This window comes from Sceloporus undulatus, chromosome 4 (assembly GCF_019175285.1).
Source record: "Sceloporus undulatus isolate JIND9_A2432 ecotype Alabama chromosome 4, SceUnd_v1.1, whole genome shotgun sequence".
Lineage (NCBI taxonomy): Eukaryota > Metazoa > Chordata > Lepidosauria > Squamata > Phrynosomatidae > Sceloporus > Sceloporus undulatus.
In genome coordinates, this window is record NC_056525.1 from 190,472,446 (window position 1) to 190,491,584 (window position 19,139).

At 36.9% G+C, this 19,139-nt stretch overlaps 1 protein-coding gene across 1 annotated transcript in view; it reads right to left on the minus strand.

The window, feature by feature from the left end:
• The window catches only part of MTCL1 (microtubule crosslinking factor 1), a 144,648-nt gene that overhangs the window by 31,566 nt on the left and 93,943 nt on the right, over nucleotides 1-19,139 (minus strand). The window contains 4 exon segments of the mRNA XM_042463101.1: nucleotides 619-849; nucleotides 2,657-2,749; nucleotides 12,352-12,507; nucleotides 13,453-14,769. Of these exon segments, the coding sequence (XP_042319035.1) occupies nucleotides 619-849; nucleotides 2,657-2,749; nucleotides 12,352-12,507; nucleotides 13,453-14,769 (1,797 nt within the window).

The following is a 19,139-nucleotide window of genomic DNA, read 5'->3' on the forward strand; positions in this document are numbered from 1 at the left end:
AATAACTAACTTATTCTGCTCTTCCTATCCATTTTTGTGAGGAACTATTTAGAACCTATATGATTTTACTCATGACAGGTCAGGCACTTTTGCGAGAAAAACAGAATAAATTATGATGCCTTTCATTTTTCTACAATGGAAAATACTGGGGCTAGTATGCAAACAAAGCATCTTTTTTCTTTTTCAGACAAAAGTAAAGATCACAAGAGATCTGAAACTAATAATAGCTCAGTGTATGTTCTAACAGCTTACTTTGTCTGCTTTGAAGTGCCTTGGATGCTAAGGATGGAAGGACAGTATTTGCAAAGCTATTGATTTGCTCCATAGATTTGTGGCAGACTAAGAAGCCATTTAGAGATGAGTAACAGGCAATTTAGAATTGCTGCATGGCTGAATCTTTACTGCAAATCTCTTTTAAAATGTCCATGACAAGCAGCTCTAAGTTCAACCTGTGCTTCTTTTCTGTTCTTCAGTCAATGCAACAATTAATCACAGTGCCCCAGTTAAGGGTATTCTGATATTTGAACTTGAATAAATGTTAAACTGCATTCTGTACATAACAGATCTGAGTCACTTTTCTTTGTAGTTTCACTGCATTAAATAACACGGGACAGTTACCTCAAGAATGTCCTCTCCTTGCTCCTCTATTAGCTTGTCTTGTCGCCAGTGTTTCAGCAACCATTTCAATTTGACATAGAGGAGAAACGTGTTCTGCTTGAAATGTCTGAGTTCTTGATGCATCAAGTTTTTCTCTTGACTCGAGGTCTTCTCTTCCAATTTGTTCTGCAGAGTCAAGCTTTGTACCTCCAAGTCTTTTCTCTGTAGTGTCTGCAGATGCTCCTCTTCCAGCTTTGAACAGAAAATGCACAACATCAATATGATATTGCCCTTGAGGGATTTATTTTTGTTTTCACCTTGATAATCTTGGGCAAGATTGCTAATTATAATTATAATCAGTCAATTGAGTTTGGCAAGGGAACTGATTTTCAAGAAACCCTAAGGCTACAGGTTATAGACACAATTTAATTAACCATATGTGAATAACCTGCTGAGGAAATACACAGCACATTTAGTTTAACAAGTCGGATCAAACTTCTGCAGCATAAATGCTTTAATGCTCTGTGTATATACTTTGTTTTCTTCACTACCTTCTTTCCATATGTTCCCATATGACCCTGACTCAGTAATTACTGTATGTCAATTTCATTTAGTGACTTCATTTTTTTATTAGTCTTTACAAAAATTAGGTACAGTAATTCTACTTTACTTCTCTCCCTTTGGACATGGGTCTGTTTTCCTTCATTTAAATAATATTGCTTTCTCAGCCTTATGGAAAGAAAGCTACTTGCATTCCAGGTTTAGTATTGCTAAAACAACGAATCTTACTAAAGAACCACCCTTGGAAATCTCAAAAGAAGGCATCATGTGGATTATGCATATATATTTCGCCAGTATATATGCACTCAGTTTCTAGAGCCAAGTTACCTGCTCAAAAATATTAAGATGAGACAGATCATAAATCAGTTAAAGAATGAAACTAACTTTAAGTGCATAGTCTAAACTGCAGTCTTTTGGTTTCAGAAACCTGTCATAGGGGCCAAATAAAAGAGTGGATCTCGACTGATACCGCACAATGCTGCTCCAACTTCAGAAGAGAAGACAACATTCAATGTCCCCTTTGGAGTCTTCCAGCTACCACAAAGATTTCTGACCTAGCCCTTCATACTTAAGTCAGAACTCTTGACATTGGAGGGTGGCAACAAAAATATAAATGGGCATTATAGTTGATGGGGAAGAACTTGGATCTGCTGGATCTCAGCCTCCATTAGGTGTGCCACTGACCACATCTAATCTAATCTAATCTAATCTAATCTAATCCCTACCATTACTTGTCACCAACATCTGATAAACACAGGAGAAACCTTACACAAGGGAAATGGTACCTAGCTCTTCCCGCACTTTGGTCCTGCTACAAGAGCTTTAGACATGGTTTTGGACATATCAAAGCGTCCAAGTTTGGAAGACTCCTTCTTCCACTCTTTTCCTTAGTTTCACAATAATGTAGACAATCTATGCCTCAGTAAAAAAGCACACCTGAAAACCAATACAGTATTACCATTTCTCATCTGCTTTATCTATAACATAACTAACCTATAAAAGGTTAACAAGCAAGCAAGCTTCAATTTATGATAAGCTTCCATTCAGAATATTTTATTTTACATATTTGGTCAAATAGGATTTGCTAATAAGTAAAGTTTATTTCTATCTATAGTCATATATATTAATATATATATAAGCAAATGAGCAGAAATATAGCAACTAGTTTGTGTCCAGCAACAATACCTAAGGATATGGAATACTTTTTGATGCTCTGTAAATAGAGCCTTAATACAAGGTAATAGCAAAATAAATAAATAAATAGTGGCCCCTGGAGGCCATTTTTCCCAATAGCTTCTTGTTTCATGGGTTTTACAATGCCAACTGTCAGGTAAAAATGAAGTATATAGAAAACCAAGAGTAAGAATCACTAAGCTTTACTTCAGAGAATCCATATATAGAATCATGGTTCCAAAGTTCCAAATTCTTAGTACAAATATTTAAGGCACCTTGGATAGTCAGAAAAATAGAGAAACTTCTCTCACAGTTATGTATTTACCTGCATGATCCTTTCTGTAAATGTTTCTTGCTCCTCTTGTCGAAGTTTCACCTCCTGCTCAAGTTTAGCCTGAAGCTCCTGTATCGATATATTCTGTACAGGTAAAACAGGGCAGTCCCTGAGCTGATCAGCAGGCCAAGGATTCTTACAGGTGACAGAACTACAGTACAGACATCACTGAGACTCACAACTACACAACTAAATACACTGATCAATATGTGTTGTTTCAAGTGAAATGAACTTTGTAATGAATGGAAAATCTGTGGACCCACTGATGGATCAGGAATTGCACATGTAGGGAGGTATGTCCATATTCATGGCTGCCTGAATGCTTGGCGATTTGTGCTTTCCTCGTTTGCACTAAAAATGTATGAGTGTGCATACATCTTCATTCTAAATGTAGATAACAGGACACAAATACTCAAAACATTCAAAGTGGTTTGTTAATTTGGAGATTATTTGACTTGGGTCAAAACTGCAGCCTATATCCCCTTGGATACAACTGTACTGTTGGATCACAATGTCCGGAAGTCCTCACCTCTGTTTATGTTGGCTAGGACTGGTGTGAGTTGTAGTCCAGCAACATCCAGAGGGCTGCACTTTGCTGGAGAGCTGACACAGGTGGCAAATGCTATCAAGTCCTGATCAGTATGTTGTGCCCACCCATGCTGAAGAGTGAAGGCATCAACCACTATCCCTAGTTTAGGGGATCTATGGCATTGATAGTAAAACAAGAACATTCCTGTTTCCTGAATTTAGCTTACATACATTCCAACAGTTAAATCTCCATGTGTGTCAAGTCACAGATATATTCAAATTTATGAGAATATATTAAGGATCAAAAGCTGTCAGCTTTGTGACAGTTCTGTTCTCAAAGCCAATAATCAGCAACTTTGGCTAAGCAGACAATGTAGGTGAAACACAAAGTGTGGGTGTTTTTCTTGTATCCTTTACACTTCTTGATTACAGAGTGGCTATAGTGGCCAGAGGATGCTGGAAATCCAAATTTTTCCAAGCTCTGATAATTTCATTAGGGCAATGATCAGATCATGGTCAAAACATGAACACCAGCTGTTCGACCCAAATAATTGGTAGTATACCTGCAAAAAACAAGGTTTCTATTGGCAAGTCTCTACATCAAATAATAGTAATATACTTGTGCAGTTGATCAAATGCAGATTATGAAATAATTGCTCTAAATTACTACAAAGGACTATGTTGGCAGAATTTGAGAGGCTGGAATATGAAGGAAGTATTATCAATGTGCTGCAGTGGTTTGCGTGCTGGACTAAGACATTACAAGGCCAGGGTGTGAACTCCTGCTTGGCCATGGAAACCTACTGGGTAACTTTGGCCAAGTGATATTCTCTCAGCCTCAGAGGAAGGCAAGGGCACCCCTCATCTGAACAAATTCTGCTAAGAAAATCCCATGATAGGGTTGGCATAACTTAGAAATGACATGAAGCACATAATGACGATCAGTTTTCTCCAGTTGTTTCCCTTGTCTCATGAAAGGCAGTTTGATCTAGCAAAGACTTCTGCAAATAGAAAGTATGGGAAAGGTGCTATTCTCTGTTTCTTCTGCAGACTTCCTGCCCATCCATCTGTTCTAGTTTGGATACCCTTAAGAATAGTATGGGAAGCAGTGCTGGAGACTGCAGGAAAAAGAAGAAATATGCAAGATTTGCCTCCTTTCCCTTTCCAATTCACATAAGACTCCACTTCTGTGAGTAGAGGAACACAACTGGATAGTGCCTGTTAAAGTTATTTAAAGGGAGAAAATGTCAGCATTTTTATAACTGTTTCATTTATTCTCTGTTTTGGTTTCCTGCCACTGCCTCTATTCTGTTTCTCTGTTTTAATTTGCCATATAAATTAAAAATAAAAAAGCATATAGTTAACTGTAAGACAATTTCTACAACACAGGTAGGCATTGTTTGTAATATACTGTATTATGTTGTCCTCAATGTATTGTAAGCTCATTAACAAATCTACAGCGCTATGTGTGTGTGTGTGTGTGTGTGTGTGTGTGTGTGTATATATATATATATATATATATATATAACAACAGGCTTGGTCCAGAAGTCCAAACTTTCATTCACGGAAAAGGATACTTTTGGTCACCTTCTTTATTCACCTTGTATACTTTGCAAATCTGTTGTGGGGACCCCTTGTATCTGTATAATAGGTGGTATATGTGGTGGGCAGCAGGGGGAAAGGTAAATTAGTGAAAAGTTTAAACCTCTGCTTCCATTTGCAGAATAACTCTTTTTGTTTATAAGCAAATCCAATATACTACATATTTCCTGAGATGGTATGGAGATAAAGTCATTTCAGCCTCAAAGTACTCTGATAATTCTCTTTGTTACAATTTTGTTTCTCTCCCCCCTATCTTTTATCTAATTATATATTTTCCGTGAGTTATGTTTATGACTGTGCCCCAATTATATTATAGGGTGGAGTGGACAACTGTGACAGGTCTGGGGCCTGATACCCTACAAGGGGGCAAACAGTCTACTGAAAAATAAAAGTTACCCCCCCCCCCAAAAAAATCCCACTAGCTAGGCATCCACTTCTAGCTCTCAAAATTGGTATTTTATTTTTCATTTTTATTATATTTATTAAAATATTTAATTGACTTGGTGCTGAAGTGACACTGATGACACAGATCAGGCCTTCAAGGAGAGGGCATGCAACAACTGAGATGCCACTGCAGAGATCTCTTGATGATAAACAGTACAGAAAGCTTTGCAACCTATTTAAAAGGTACATTTCTGTATCTGGAGGCTTCGAGGAGTAACAATTCACCTTCTTTTCTGATCGGAAAAGAGTTGTCTGGGAATCTGAAGACTTTGAGGGTCACAAAAACATCCATGAGGGTACAAGTTGCCCCAGGGCTTCATTTTGCCCATCCCGAAAGAAATAACTTGAAACAATGGTGCAATTTCTGCGTATTTACAGTAAATATCTACTGAACTAAGTGGGGCTATTCTTAGGTAAAAGGGACAGGGGGTCAACCTAAGCCACAGCAATAAACACAAACAACATAAATAATAGACTACTGGAGACAACCACAGCACTATCAAATATAAACAGACATAGAACAGCACACCACAAAGACATTCCAATCCAGGAAAACTACTCTCAGTCTTCCTAGAAGTAATATAGATGCCTCCTTCTATCTTCCACCCCATTTAACAAATGAGTGCTTTTCATACCACAAATCCATTATTAGGGAAATGAGGTAAAGAGAAAGAAGTGGTAGCTATGTGTTAGGCTACATTCAATCTCTGTACCCACCCTACTCAGCATTTTGAGGGGCTTCTGTTGTCTAGCCTCAAACAGCCAGGGGAAAATCTCTGCTATATTTACAAGTCCTGGATTGGGTCCTTATACACTAATACTGACAAAACTGTTTCAACATACCCATTAACTGACAAATATTAATGATGATAATTTTACATTTATTTACTTTACAGATTTTTTTCCACCAGAAAGCCTTCCCCTCTCTTTTCCAATGCCATGACAAACATAAGACAGCCCTCAAATCGAAGGAATAGTTAAATGAAAGAGGATTTACTTGCCAAGTTCTCATTGACGAAACTTTTTTCTGACTGCAATTTTAACAGAATTACAAAAAACCCTCTGATTTGCATTTACTCTGAGGAGTTTCAGAATTCTATAACTCTGATATAGAATAAGAGTGGCATACAAAAATCAGAGGGAAAGAAACCCCACATTTGCCTTGCAAACTAATGTACACTCCACTGAGAAAGGATTCACTTTTTTTTACCAGAGTATCTGTGAGTATGTACATTATCAAATGTGTGGCTATCCATCCATTTCACATGGTTGCGTATTTTCAACAGAGGGACAGGGACGTAGCCAAGGGGGGGCTTCTTGGGGTCCGGAACCCCCCTTCCATTAGAAAAATGAATGGTGTGTGCTGCTGCGCCGCCACACCCAAGCCCCATTATAATGGTGGCACTTAGTCTGGACGCCCCCCCTTCCTAAAATCCTAGCTACGTCCCTGAGAGGGAGAGCAAATAAATACAAATATGCACAGGAAAGTGAAGACAATTAAGTGTCAATGTGAATGTGTTAAAATCTGCAGCAATTCACATAATGCACTTGGCATGCAGACCAACTCATAGATTCTGTATTTGATTTGATTTTAAAAAACTAAATAATGATTGGAAAAGCAAAAGGATTCCAATGTGTTTCGTAGATATCGTAAAAATGTAAAATGCATCACATAGTCTCTGGCATCTATTCATTTAGTATTAATCTTTACCACTCACTACAGTATTATTCTCTATCTGCACAAATACTCTGAACAAATTGTATTTCATTTTGTCACAAAGTCTTCCAAAGCTGTTGCCAATTTCTAACTAAAAGCTCTAACACTCCATGTTCTTTTATAGGGAGAGGTGTAATTTTGTGTCAATCATGGTTATATCTGATACTTAAACAACTGACAATCAGGAGTATTATATAATTTTCTGCCCCATTTTTTGAACTCATTTAGCATTTGGGTGTCAAAAATAACTTCCAGAACTGTTAATTTCTCAACTTCAAGCAAAAGCTGGGACATAGGACAGAAGAAACAAAAAGGAAAGATTATTTACCATTGCTCTTACAGATATTACATGTAACTGCATAAATCTATCATCTTACCATCCTGAAACCATATTCATGAAATATTTTAAAAATAACAGCAGTAATCTAAAGGATAGAGATGCATACAACCAGTATAAGAATTCCCAACCATTCTAACATAGGAAGACATAGTTGCCCAGTGCATAAAACCTTGCACAGATTTTCTGATGGATGTGTAAATCATCCAAAGTGTTGAGGATGAATTAATGAAATATATCAATGGGGATAAAAATACATTCATATCATGTGTTCTATAAAAGATGAAACAATAAAATGAAAGCAAAAGTTTAGATTTCAGGTAATTTCAGTGACACGTAAGACTGCCTGTAAATAAGTAAGAATTACCAAAATGACAAAACTAATTTTGTGTATTAAAATATAAAGTCATAACAAAACATTCATCGGTTATTAAACTTTCTAATTATTCAATTTCTCTTTTCTGCAACAGATACCAAATTATCCTTCCTAAATATCAGGCAGCTGCAACGACATTCCATTCAGTTCAGTTCTGTGGGTGTCATTGGTTAAGGGAATGGTGCCTCTGATTTCACTACACATTTCCCAGGCTGAATCAGCAACACAGTACATGCTCTTACAAGGCTGAAGGATAGGCTTCAAGTTACCAAGTAGAATAGGAGAGCTACTACACATGTAATCCATAGCATCAAAAAAGATTCTAGTGGTTGCATTGTCAATTAGGTGATGGGAAGCATTTGTGGAGGAAATTTCGAACAGGTCTACTTGTATGTTATTTAGAATTAGTATTAGACTAGATGAACAGTACTGCTCTATTTAGCTTGACTTATAAACCTTATGGAAAATCTAAACATAATTTCTATCAATTTGAATTTTTGTACCACGGCCTGGATCAGAAGGTGACCTTCAGCAGGTGAAAAGCTTCTGCTCACAAAAGGAGTGATTTACCCACAAAATTATAGCACTGTGTGAAAACAAACTAAATAGAATGATATTATTTGGTTCTTGTGCAAGGCAAAGCCTGAGAATGAGGAGGAATCCACTTCATACAGTATAATACATGTATTCTAGCAATTGTACAAAAATTGGTAGAACTGCTGGCTATTTTCATTTCATTTCATATGGTTAAATCCAGCACTTTCTTTCTGTCACAGATATAGAAAAATAATTCTCTAATACACCATAGAAGAATTCTGTTCAGTCTGAGAGAAAACGCATCTCAGGGGCTATCTAATTCCTATATTATGCTAAAACTAAGTTGTTGTTTATTTGTTTTTTTAAAAAAGAACAAGTTTTCTTACAGTGTGTACTTAATAGGTTTATGGAATATATCCTATTAATACTTTACATTACTAACTGCTCATGGAGTTCCAAGAATGGTAGCAATCTAAATGAACTGAAGATTATTGGGTGGTTTCAAATGCAAGGCAGTAAACCTCTGTTGTCTGTAATTTAACAATCACTGTAGATGTTTTATCTTAAAATGCAGTGCAAAAATCGTGCTCTGTTAAACAGTTAAAACTTCACTTTTGGCTCCCCCCCCCCAAGTTTATTCTTACTTAATAACAGTTTTGGCATTTTGATCTGGGAAACTTTTTAATGGCCCTTTGAGATCTTTGCAGGCATTGATACACTACAGATGCATAACTAGTATGATCCGAAAAAGTCTTTAGTGTGTGCCAAACTACATGCTACACTAATTACATAGCATGCAGCTGCCCTTTTCATTTTTCTTTGCACTATAGTAAGCATGACACAAACTGAGACCACTGCATGTAGAGAGGGATGATTTAATAGATTTTCTTGCATCTGTCTCCCTCTTTTATATTCTTCCCATTTTCCATTAATTTCTTCCAATGAAAAGCCCAACGTTCTAAGGTTTAAGGGGTCCTAGGATTACAGTACAGGACTTCTTTTTAGCTCCCTTTTTAATTACATTCTTACCTGGAAAGATTATAACGTTGTGTTATATTCAACATCATGCTTTAATAATTGGCTCCTACCAAAGTAGCATCTAATTTTGAACCTCTAATGTTTATTATTTTGCTAACATGAAATATTATTTGTACCAATTAAGTGGCACACCGGAAATGTATTGAAGTTATCCAGTGTTTGACATGAAGTTGCATGGAATTCCTGAAATGGATGTGCTTTTACACAGAAGAGGTGGAGGCATTTTTCATCCATTTCCCCTTCCCTCAGCAGCCCCCAATACTCCAGATATCTCCAGATCCATCAGAAGGCATGGTAAGGGGCTTTAGAGAGAGAAAGGGAATCATCTGTAGAAATGTTAATGGATCAGGAGGTTCTACTGGATCAAACTCACTTTTCAAACTGTAAGGAGAATTTTTTTATTTAAGAAAATGTGGCTGAATTTAGCTCGCAGTGAACAAGGATACCTTCAATACACCCCCAATTTAACTAAAGCAATGAAATAGGATTGATGAATCTAGAATAAATAAGGCCTACAGATCTTTTCTCACCATCACAAAAGTGGATTAAAATAACAGATCCATCATTCAGGGAACAGTCTGAAGGCTCACTTAATGCAGATTAGTTAAACTTTAACATCTCGTAGCCACTCTTTTGTTCACATAATCAGGGTGGTTTATGGGAACATTTTCACAGTTTTATGTTAATCCATGTCTTTTATACCAGACAAATGCATGTGAACTTTTTCTCACAGTCAGATATAAGAATCACCATTCCATACTTCAAACACACTTTAGAAGAGTTATAAAATTCCAGGTCTTTTGCCATTCTGGACGCAGAAATAATGTTTCCTGACTATATCAACATATACATATTTTAGTGTTTATGTTCCCATTATCTGTAATATAAACCAACCTGTGTTTAAATCCTGTCTGACATCAATACTCAACAAAAATTTATTTCAAGATATATGGTATATAAATAAGGCATGTTTCCCTGATTTATAAAGGTTATAGGACTAATAAATATTCCTCTCAGCTGGCCATCCTGTGTTCTAGAGAAATTACAGGAGCAGCTGTCTTTTGCGGAGTAGGTTTATTAGAAAAATGGGTTCCTATTTAGCATAGTATACATGTATCTCTGAACTCTTGTTTATGCTAGCATCAGGCTCTCTTTCTTCTCTTTTCAGTCTTGCTCATTGATTCTCTGCCCAACTGAACTACAACAAAGGTTAATCTATTGTGTATAGAAGCATATATGTAAATTAAGATACTGCATTTTTTCCCTGTGCAGCTCAAGCTGGCTTCTGGCCTCCATCTTTACAATACATTTGCCAGTTTTAGTAACTAGCAGAACAAATGGTGAATCAACAGTCTGTCTTGCTCAATATCCTTCAGTGCCCTACTAACTTTTTATGTTTAAAAATATTGCTTTAAATTGTCTTTAAGACTTTACTTTAAATTGCCTTTAAGACTTGTCTTAAATACTGCTTTGAGAGGGAAGTGACATCATAGAATTGTGACATCAAGACTGAGCAAAATCAACATCTGATATAAACAACACTTTCTCCTAGTTCAGTACAAAGATACACACCAAAACAAATGCAAGGAGCACCATTCCACAGTGAGATCATCAGCTGAATTAGGTACTAACCACCAGATAAGCATTTAGATCTGACTAGTTCCAATCAGACACTCAAGGGTGAAAACTGATGATTCTTCCAACTATTAATTGTGGCAGTTCACAACATAAAACCGATGGAAGAAAGCTAAAACTTAGTGCCTTTACTGGACATGGAGCTCTGTATATGCAAATTAGTTGGTGTTTTGTTATCGGAGAATGGAATGACATACACAGTACGAAAAACCTTCATGTGTTTAGATTCTGATCGCAGAAGAGAAAGGACTTAGGATCATGTCCACAAGGTGAAAATTATTTAGATGCACCAAGCTTGAAAAGGTTTATATATGTTTATGGAAGCTATTTTCAAACTGTTGGAAATTACAAGGACCACAGCACACCACAACTTTGTAGAGACTATTGTCTAGCAGAAGGTAGAGCTATAACATTTCAAGACTTTCCAGTGTCATACATAAGGTGGTATAATCACATGTATACCAGATACCTGCTTACTCTCTGATACCTACTTATTTCTTAGCTAATTATGTTCTCAAAGGAATCAAAGAGTAATATTAGCAATATTCTTCCTTCTGTAATAATGTATGTGAAAACTGTGCTGTTTCCAGTTAAGAAAACTGAAGTTAAGAAAACTATTTGAACAGGCAAGTACTTATTTCATGCAAAATTTGTATGTGAAGTTTGTTTTGCACAGAAAACAGCATTTTCCCCCCCATAAAAAACAGCATTCAGAAATGCTGTTTTCTCTGCATAAAATGCTTCACCTGAAGACTTATTCTGGACAAAATGCACACATTTTGTGCAGAAAAAGCATTTTTTGTGTAGAAAATAATATTTTTGTGCAGAAGTATTTTCTGTGTAGGAAATTCTGTTCTCTGCACAAAAAATCTATGTGCAAATTTGGCATAGACTATGTCCCAAACTAGAAAGATTCTCATTAGTCTAGGATTCTCTTCATTCGAGTGTCCTGATCCCCGAATATGTTTTTCATTTTTGAATACTAGAATGCAATAATAGAACATTGTACTCTTTCTATGTCTACTTCCTGATCAGTTAGCTATACCTGGGATGACTGCTGTGATCACAGTGATAAAGGCCTGTTACAGACTGCCAAAATGCTGCTTCGGGTCTCTTTGGAGGTATGCTATTTAAATGATGCATGCATCCTAAGAATCCAAAAGCTGCACCAAAGCTGTACTCCAGTGCTTAGGAATAGAGTGGGCTTTGGCATGACCTCAGGACTCTTAGGACCCATGCATCATTTAAATAGCATACCTCCAAAGAGACCAGAAGCAGCTTTATTTTGGCAGTCTGTAACAGGCCAAAGTAAAGCATGCTCATATTTTTAAGCAAACAATTGTGTGTGCAGGGTATGTTTTTTGTTCAGTTCAAATGCAAATGGTGGTGGTTCCAATTTGTCTTAACTTCTCTGATAAAGACTTAGGATTAATTTCCAAGGCAGTAGGATGTTTTTTATAGGCTGCGCTAACCTCTAGACTGAAACAACCCTTGTTTTCTGGCCTGTAGAGTTTAAAGTCTCCATCAGCTCTGCCGTTTGGTTCAGTAGTGCTTCGCTGGGGATGACTCTCTTGCTCCTCTCCAAGGTCTTGCATGCGCTGCCATTCCATCTGATCTCTCAGTTTCGACTGTTAGGTGCATGGGTGGGGTTTATAACATAAAAAAGACAGGAGGGGGAAAAAGGAACAAAAATGGGTAAGGTAGACGATAGAAAAAACTACCAGACAAAGAAAAGTGTGAACAAAAAAATCAACTTAAATGCAGTGGCATAAGAAAGTGAAGAGAATAGAACTAAAATGAAAATGAGCAAAATAACGGGCTGAAACATCTGAAAAGCAAAAAAGAGAAAGAGAGGGAAAAGAATGCAAACACTGGTTATGAGGCGCATGCAATGAGGATGCATGAGTCAAACCAACAGCAAGCATACAAGTTATGGAGGATATGGGGATACAAGGCTCTTCCATCCTTACTTGTGCTGTGCAGAAAAGCCATATCCAGTGTGGCAGCTGTGGCAGTACAGACATGAGCCCAGGGGAAACGCATTACGAAAGGCAGTCCTCGCTGGCTAGAGAGCTTCTTTGCTCACCCCTCCGTTATGTGAGCGAGCTGTAAGCAGGCTTTTCAAGATTATAACTTATTTCATTTTGGATTTTTTTAATTGTTGGCAAGACCTTTTGAGAACACATGTCATATAGCAAGGAGTGTAAGAAGGGGAAAAAGGAATATTTATATAACCATTAGCAGAATGGCTAATGGTTTATGGAAAGAAAAATGTTGTTGACATTACCTATGGGTAGTCATTGTATTTAAACTGAAGTAATAACAAAAGTGATATGCATAAAATATAGCATCTGCTCTAACAGACCAGGAAAAAAAAACATTTTGATTCTATTAGCCTTTTTGCCATGAGGAACAGTCTCTATACCAAAGTAGAAGAGAGCTTAAAGAAACCCTACAAAATGTTTTATAATTTATACTTTGAAATAATAACAAAACAGCCATAAGTAAAATTAACATCAGTTCTTCAAGGAAGAAGAAAGCAAAACATGAAGAGAAAGAAAAAGACCACCTACCTGGAAATCTGTGATTAGCTCTCTTCCCTGATTACCAATTGGTGAGTCTCGGGATATGGATGTCATCGTGGACAGAAAACTGGAAGACTCTGTAAGGTGAGGGAGTGGGGAAAGATCATCTATTTGGTCTTTCCTAACACTGTCAACCTTCTCCAAAAATGTTTGCAGTTCTTTCTGGAAATGTTTCATCCTTGAATTGATGGTGTCCAAAAATTCTGGCTCATTCTTATGGTCCTTTCTTTCCTCATCTTTTTCAAAACCATGCTCAGAGGAAATACTACTGGTTATGAGCACTTTTGCTTCATATATTAAACTGTCTGTATCAACAATGAGACGGTCCACAGCTCTTTCAAGCCTTTCAGCTTCACGTCTGATGTTGACCAGAGAGTCTGCATCCTCTTTGGCCTTTGTCAGTTCAGCAGAACAAAGATCACTCACTTCTGATGGCTTCCCACTCCCAAAACCTGATGTCTTTTCATATACTTCTTCAGAGTCACTCTCACCCCCAATGGGTCCTTCTCTCTTTGGTTGAGGTAGATGACCTTCTTCATTGTCACATTCTTTCTTCCCTGTGTCACTCTCAGCATCACTCTCCCTGGGACTTGAGGTTCGCAACCCTAGGTGAGAGGCAAGATCATAACGCTGCACATTGGACATCAAGACTCGATTCTCATACTGAAGTTTCATCACCTTCCCACTAAGTTCATTGATTTGCATGCGGGCAGATTTCAATTCTTCTTGTAAAGACCCACTGGATTTGGATGCATTTTCATCAAGCCAGCCAGCCTCTTGCCCAGGCTCAAACTTGAATTTATTTAATTCATTTGTTAACTGCTTGTTATGATCTTCTATCTCAGCGATTGATCTCCTCAGCAGTTCTGCTTCTTCTTCTACAAATTGCAAATGGCGGCGTAGCTCTGCAGCTGACTCCACAGAGTCACCATAAGGTGAGGTAGGAATACTCGAAACGTGATCCTGGCTGAGACATACTCTCTCATACTGACACTTCATATCCTCCATCTCAGCCTTAATACCTCTATTTTCCACCTCCAACTCCACTAACTTTCTGCCCAGGATGTTGGCTTCCTCTTCTACCAGCTTCAAACGAAGCTTCAGTTCAGCTTCTCTTGTGCTGGGTGGTCCTCCAGCCTCCCCAATAGGGAGAGGGCTTTCCACATCTCCATAGATGGATTTGTAGTTTTGGAGTTCTTGCTCCAGTTCATCTTTTTCCTTGCCTAGCTTGGCCATCTTCTTACGCATCAGTGCTGCTTCTTCTTTGGCAAACTGAAGCTGGCACTTTAAGTCAGCACTGTCTTCCTGCCAATAAAAACAGCCCAAAATTAAATTAAAAAGAGGAAACTGCATAGAAAATACATACACTGTCTGCATCTGTAGTCCAGGGATATGATATAAATATGTAGCCAGGAAAAACATGATTAATTTAGAAAATAAATCCCCTCTTTTAAACATCCAGCTATTTCAGAATTTATCATTTTATAAGCCTTTCCACAAAAGGACTAGTTAAAACAAGGCATTGTTGGTGAGCAAGAGTGTAATTCTGCACATTGTTCCCATAAATTGTAAAGCAGTCACTATGTGACACCCAATCTTTGATCATGCACACTTAAAAATGCAACCCTATGCATATTTACTCAAAAGTATACATCGGTGTATTCAATGAAATTTGTTTCCAGGTAAGTGTGCATAGGATTGCAGACTATTGTACATGGGTTAAAAAACATGTCCATTTCCAAACTAGTAAAATGCACAGCAAATCTGCATAACATTGTGTGATATTTTATTACTATAATGCAGTACTAACATGCAAGGCTTGCTTCATAGAGGACAGCATGAAATAATATTATCACTTCTACTTCAAGACATAAGTCTATATCCCGGGACCTTATATTAATATGAACAACTATTTACTACAAAATAAAATTTCATGTATCATATAGTAAGCCCTGCTGTGGTGAAAAAAAATAAAGTTTTTCATTCAAAAGACTTATGTCATTGGCATGAAAATTCTATTGGAGATTAACCAAAAATAAAAACCAAGGCTAGGTTTTAAACTTTTCCTGAATATTTACTTTCAGAAGCCATTCATTTCTATTATCTTTCACTGAATTTATTGAGATAACACCCCAGAAAGGCATATTTGTCAAGATAATAGTCTTGGAAAGATGAAAAAGCAAGCTTTTAAAATAGTTCAGATTCATTAGAAATTGCTAACAGCAGCTATAAATGCTATCTTGTTTTTAACACTTACATAAATAGTTGTATTTCGTTTTTATTAAATTCATGTACAGTAGATTTGGTTGCATTAAAGATTGTTTTAAAAGGGAGAAAATGTATCCCCATAGAATCAAAGGGGAAAATGTGTGAATGAGTACAAATAAATGCACATAATACTAATAATACATCTTTAATATATGAGACCAAAATTTTACAGCCATATGTACCGCAAACAGAAATAATGTATAAATAACATTTTAAAAATGCTATACAAAAAAGCTACATAGAAAGCAGAATGATGCCAAACAATTGCAATGCAATCACAATAACATTGTAAAAAACAGTGCTATGCTCAAATAGGCTATACAGATAACATGATAATGTAAGTTTAATTAAATAAGAAAAGGCAATTCCAGGATGACAAATGACATCAAGAATTCTACTGTTTAATATATTAAGGGCTCTGAACTCTGTTCAAATTGGAATGGGGGAGCAGAGATTACTCCTATGGTTGGTCACCCATAAAACATTTCCTCCTTCTATAACTAGAATAACAAAACTGTATGGGTTAATGTAGCAGAATCCTTTTTGGAATCATTTATTGTTTTGGAATTATCTTTTCTATTCACCTTTACTTGCTTGACTGTAGAACTTTTGTTTTCTTCCATTGTATACAAACTATTACAGAATGTTTTATTTTTAATTTATGTATAAATTACTTCTCTGTGAATTGTTCCTTTGTTTTTGTTGACTTTGTATTTTAATATATTTACCTGGTATGTTTTTATTTGTCTTTTGCTTTGCTTCCCTCCCCCCCTGTAATTTTATTGTCTCTTCATCAAGAGTGTAAAAGATCAGAAACAAAATATTATTTTTTGCATACTAACTAGAATACTCCTGTACAAAGATCTATCTTACATGTCTAACACTTAAAAGACAATTAAATAAAATACTCTCACTGTTCTGGAATTCCTTAATCAATTTTAGGTCAATCAGGAGTATAAACAACTCCAGTACTACTACTATGTTGTAGATTGGTAGACTGAGTTCAATTTTTTTCGCTTTGCATAGACTAACGGAGGACAGGCAGGCAGTAAGGCTTATTGATAAAAGTCATTTTGGCTGCCTCTGCGCTGCAGAACTAATGCAGTTTCACTGCCATGGCTGAATGCTATGGAATTCTGCGATTTACAGTTTTCTGACATATTTAATCTTCTCTATCAGAGAGGTCTGGTGGCACAATAAACTACAAATCCCAGACTTCCACAGCATTGAACCATGGCAGTTAAAGTGGTGTCGTGCTGTTTTATTTCTGCAGTGCAGATACAGCCTCTACAAACAAGGATTGTACTTTAACAGAACTATCACATAAAAGACTATTAATAAGAAAGCCTCTTTGAGAACAAGATTGAAGCCTAAAGATAATGTCTTGCATATACAAATGTTTTTGACAATGTAGCATCGTGAACTACTATAAAAATGAAACACAGCAATGTGTTTGTAAGACTGATGGGGAGGAGGAAGAGAATGAGAGAGAGAAAATCTAATGACACCTACTGAAACCGACTGCATTAGAAGATGTTCAGTAACTTGCATTGTAGTTTAATTAGCAATTATGGCAGCCATATGATAGCCTAGGTTAAATCTGGGTAGGTTTGATTTACAGTTGGCCCTCCGTTTTTGCGGGGGATCCGTTCACCCCCATGAAAACAGAGACTCGCTCCCATAGGCTTTAATGGGGCACGTGCCTGTGAAAACGTGCGGGTTGCATGTCATGAGGGTGTGCCCCATTGAAATTATCGGAGGCCATCCCACCATGAATATTCAAGACCACGGGTCTCAAGTCCACGAGAATGGAGGGGCAACCTGTGAATGTCTGGAACTCAGGGTAGTCAGGACTTTGTATGTGAAAGCTCTCTCTCTCTTTTTTTGTACATTTTATATATATATATTTTCTAACTTCTTTTCTCTCTCTCCTGGAGTCTTCAGAGTAAGTAATCAAATATTAAATAAACATACATTCATTTCCAAGCCACATGCTAATTGAGCACAAAGAAACCAGTTTTGTTAGCAAAACAGATCTACTAAATATTAAGCAGCAGAAAAATAACAGACGAATAATGCAAAATGTGCAAATAAAAGTCTCATGCATTGGCTACATTATACTTTAAAAGCAGCTTATTTCTTACCAGATAAATTCATAATAGGAAGCAGACCCTAAAGGGACAGATTAACTGCCCTGACCTTTTTATTGTCTGGTCAAGCACATCTGAAACACTCACTAGGTGTGAAATCCAGTTTCCCTTACAATTTCTTTGCAGATTTGTTTCTAGTTTGTGTTCTTCCTGTTTATAAGACTGTTCAAACAACATATTTGCATATGATCAACATATGAATCGGGAAGCAGCGCCCAATGGCTGTATGTTCAATGTGTCATTTGCACATGCAATTTTTACACATAACTGTTTGGTTGACAATGTATCTATGCTTTATTTTGAAATATTTTTCTTTAAAAAATGGATTGGATGCCAATGAGCCTACTTGATTTTTTTTTTTAAAAAAAAAAGCTTGATATAAATTAAACACATATTAGGCTTGCAGTGCAGAAGCTGTGATGAGGCTGAGAACTTAATCGAATTCCAAAAAGTGTATCTATCTATTTATTTGGCTAACAAGTCATTAGAAAGAGAAAGGGATAAGAGCCAAATCTTCTGTTATCACCTCCTCAGTGGTCTCGGTCAGGCAGAATGTGGCTATGCCCTTATTGAGTTTTAACCAGATGAAATGGCAGCATAGCTCATGCCCAGGAAATTGGGCTGCCAACCTTCCTACCTTGCGCTGAAGAAAGAGTTTTCTTTGCGTTCTGACTGCTGCCTGGCATTTTCCAAGAAGCTCCATTCTGCAGCTCTGCTGAACAGAAACCTATTTTTTCAACACAACTAAATGCAGAAAAGGAACATCTAACAAGTTCTTTCTTTTCATCATATTGAAATCCACATTTTTAAAAAAGAATGATGCTTCTAATATAAAGAAAACTATGAACATTCTAAGGAACCTAGACAATCTGAGATGCAACTTCGTCAAGTTATATCTGTATATGTATATGTAACAGAAATATTCTGGGTTTGATCCAGATAGTGTTCCTCCTCAAGTGGATGAGAGTTCTCTGTCATAGAGGAAACTGAGTTTCATTGACGATTTCTGCTAGAGGAAAGGGGAAATGTGATTTGTTTTCCACAAATTCTTTTCTCCCTACCCCTATGATTTCATTAGAAACACCAAATTACCAATTTTTAAAAACTTCTATTAGTCTTCACCAGTATAGACAACAATAAGAGGTGAAGACCAGAAACATCTAGAGAACCTCTGGTTACTGTAAATTCTGTTCAGCTGCAATTCAGTCTCCTGAAAACGGGATGAAGCGTCTCTTGAAAAGGGTTGTGGGCCATCAG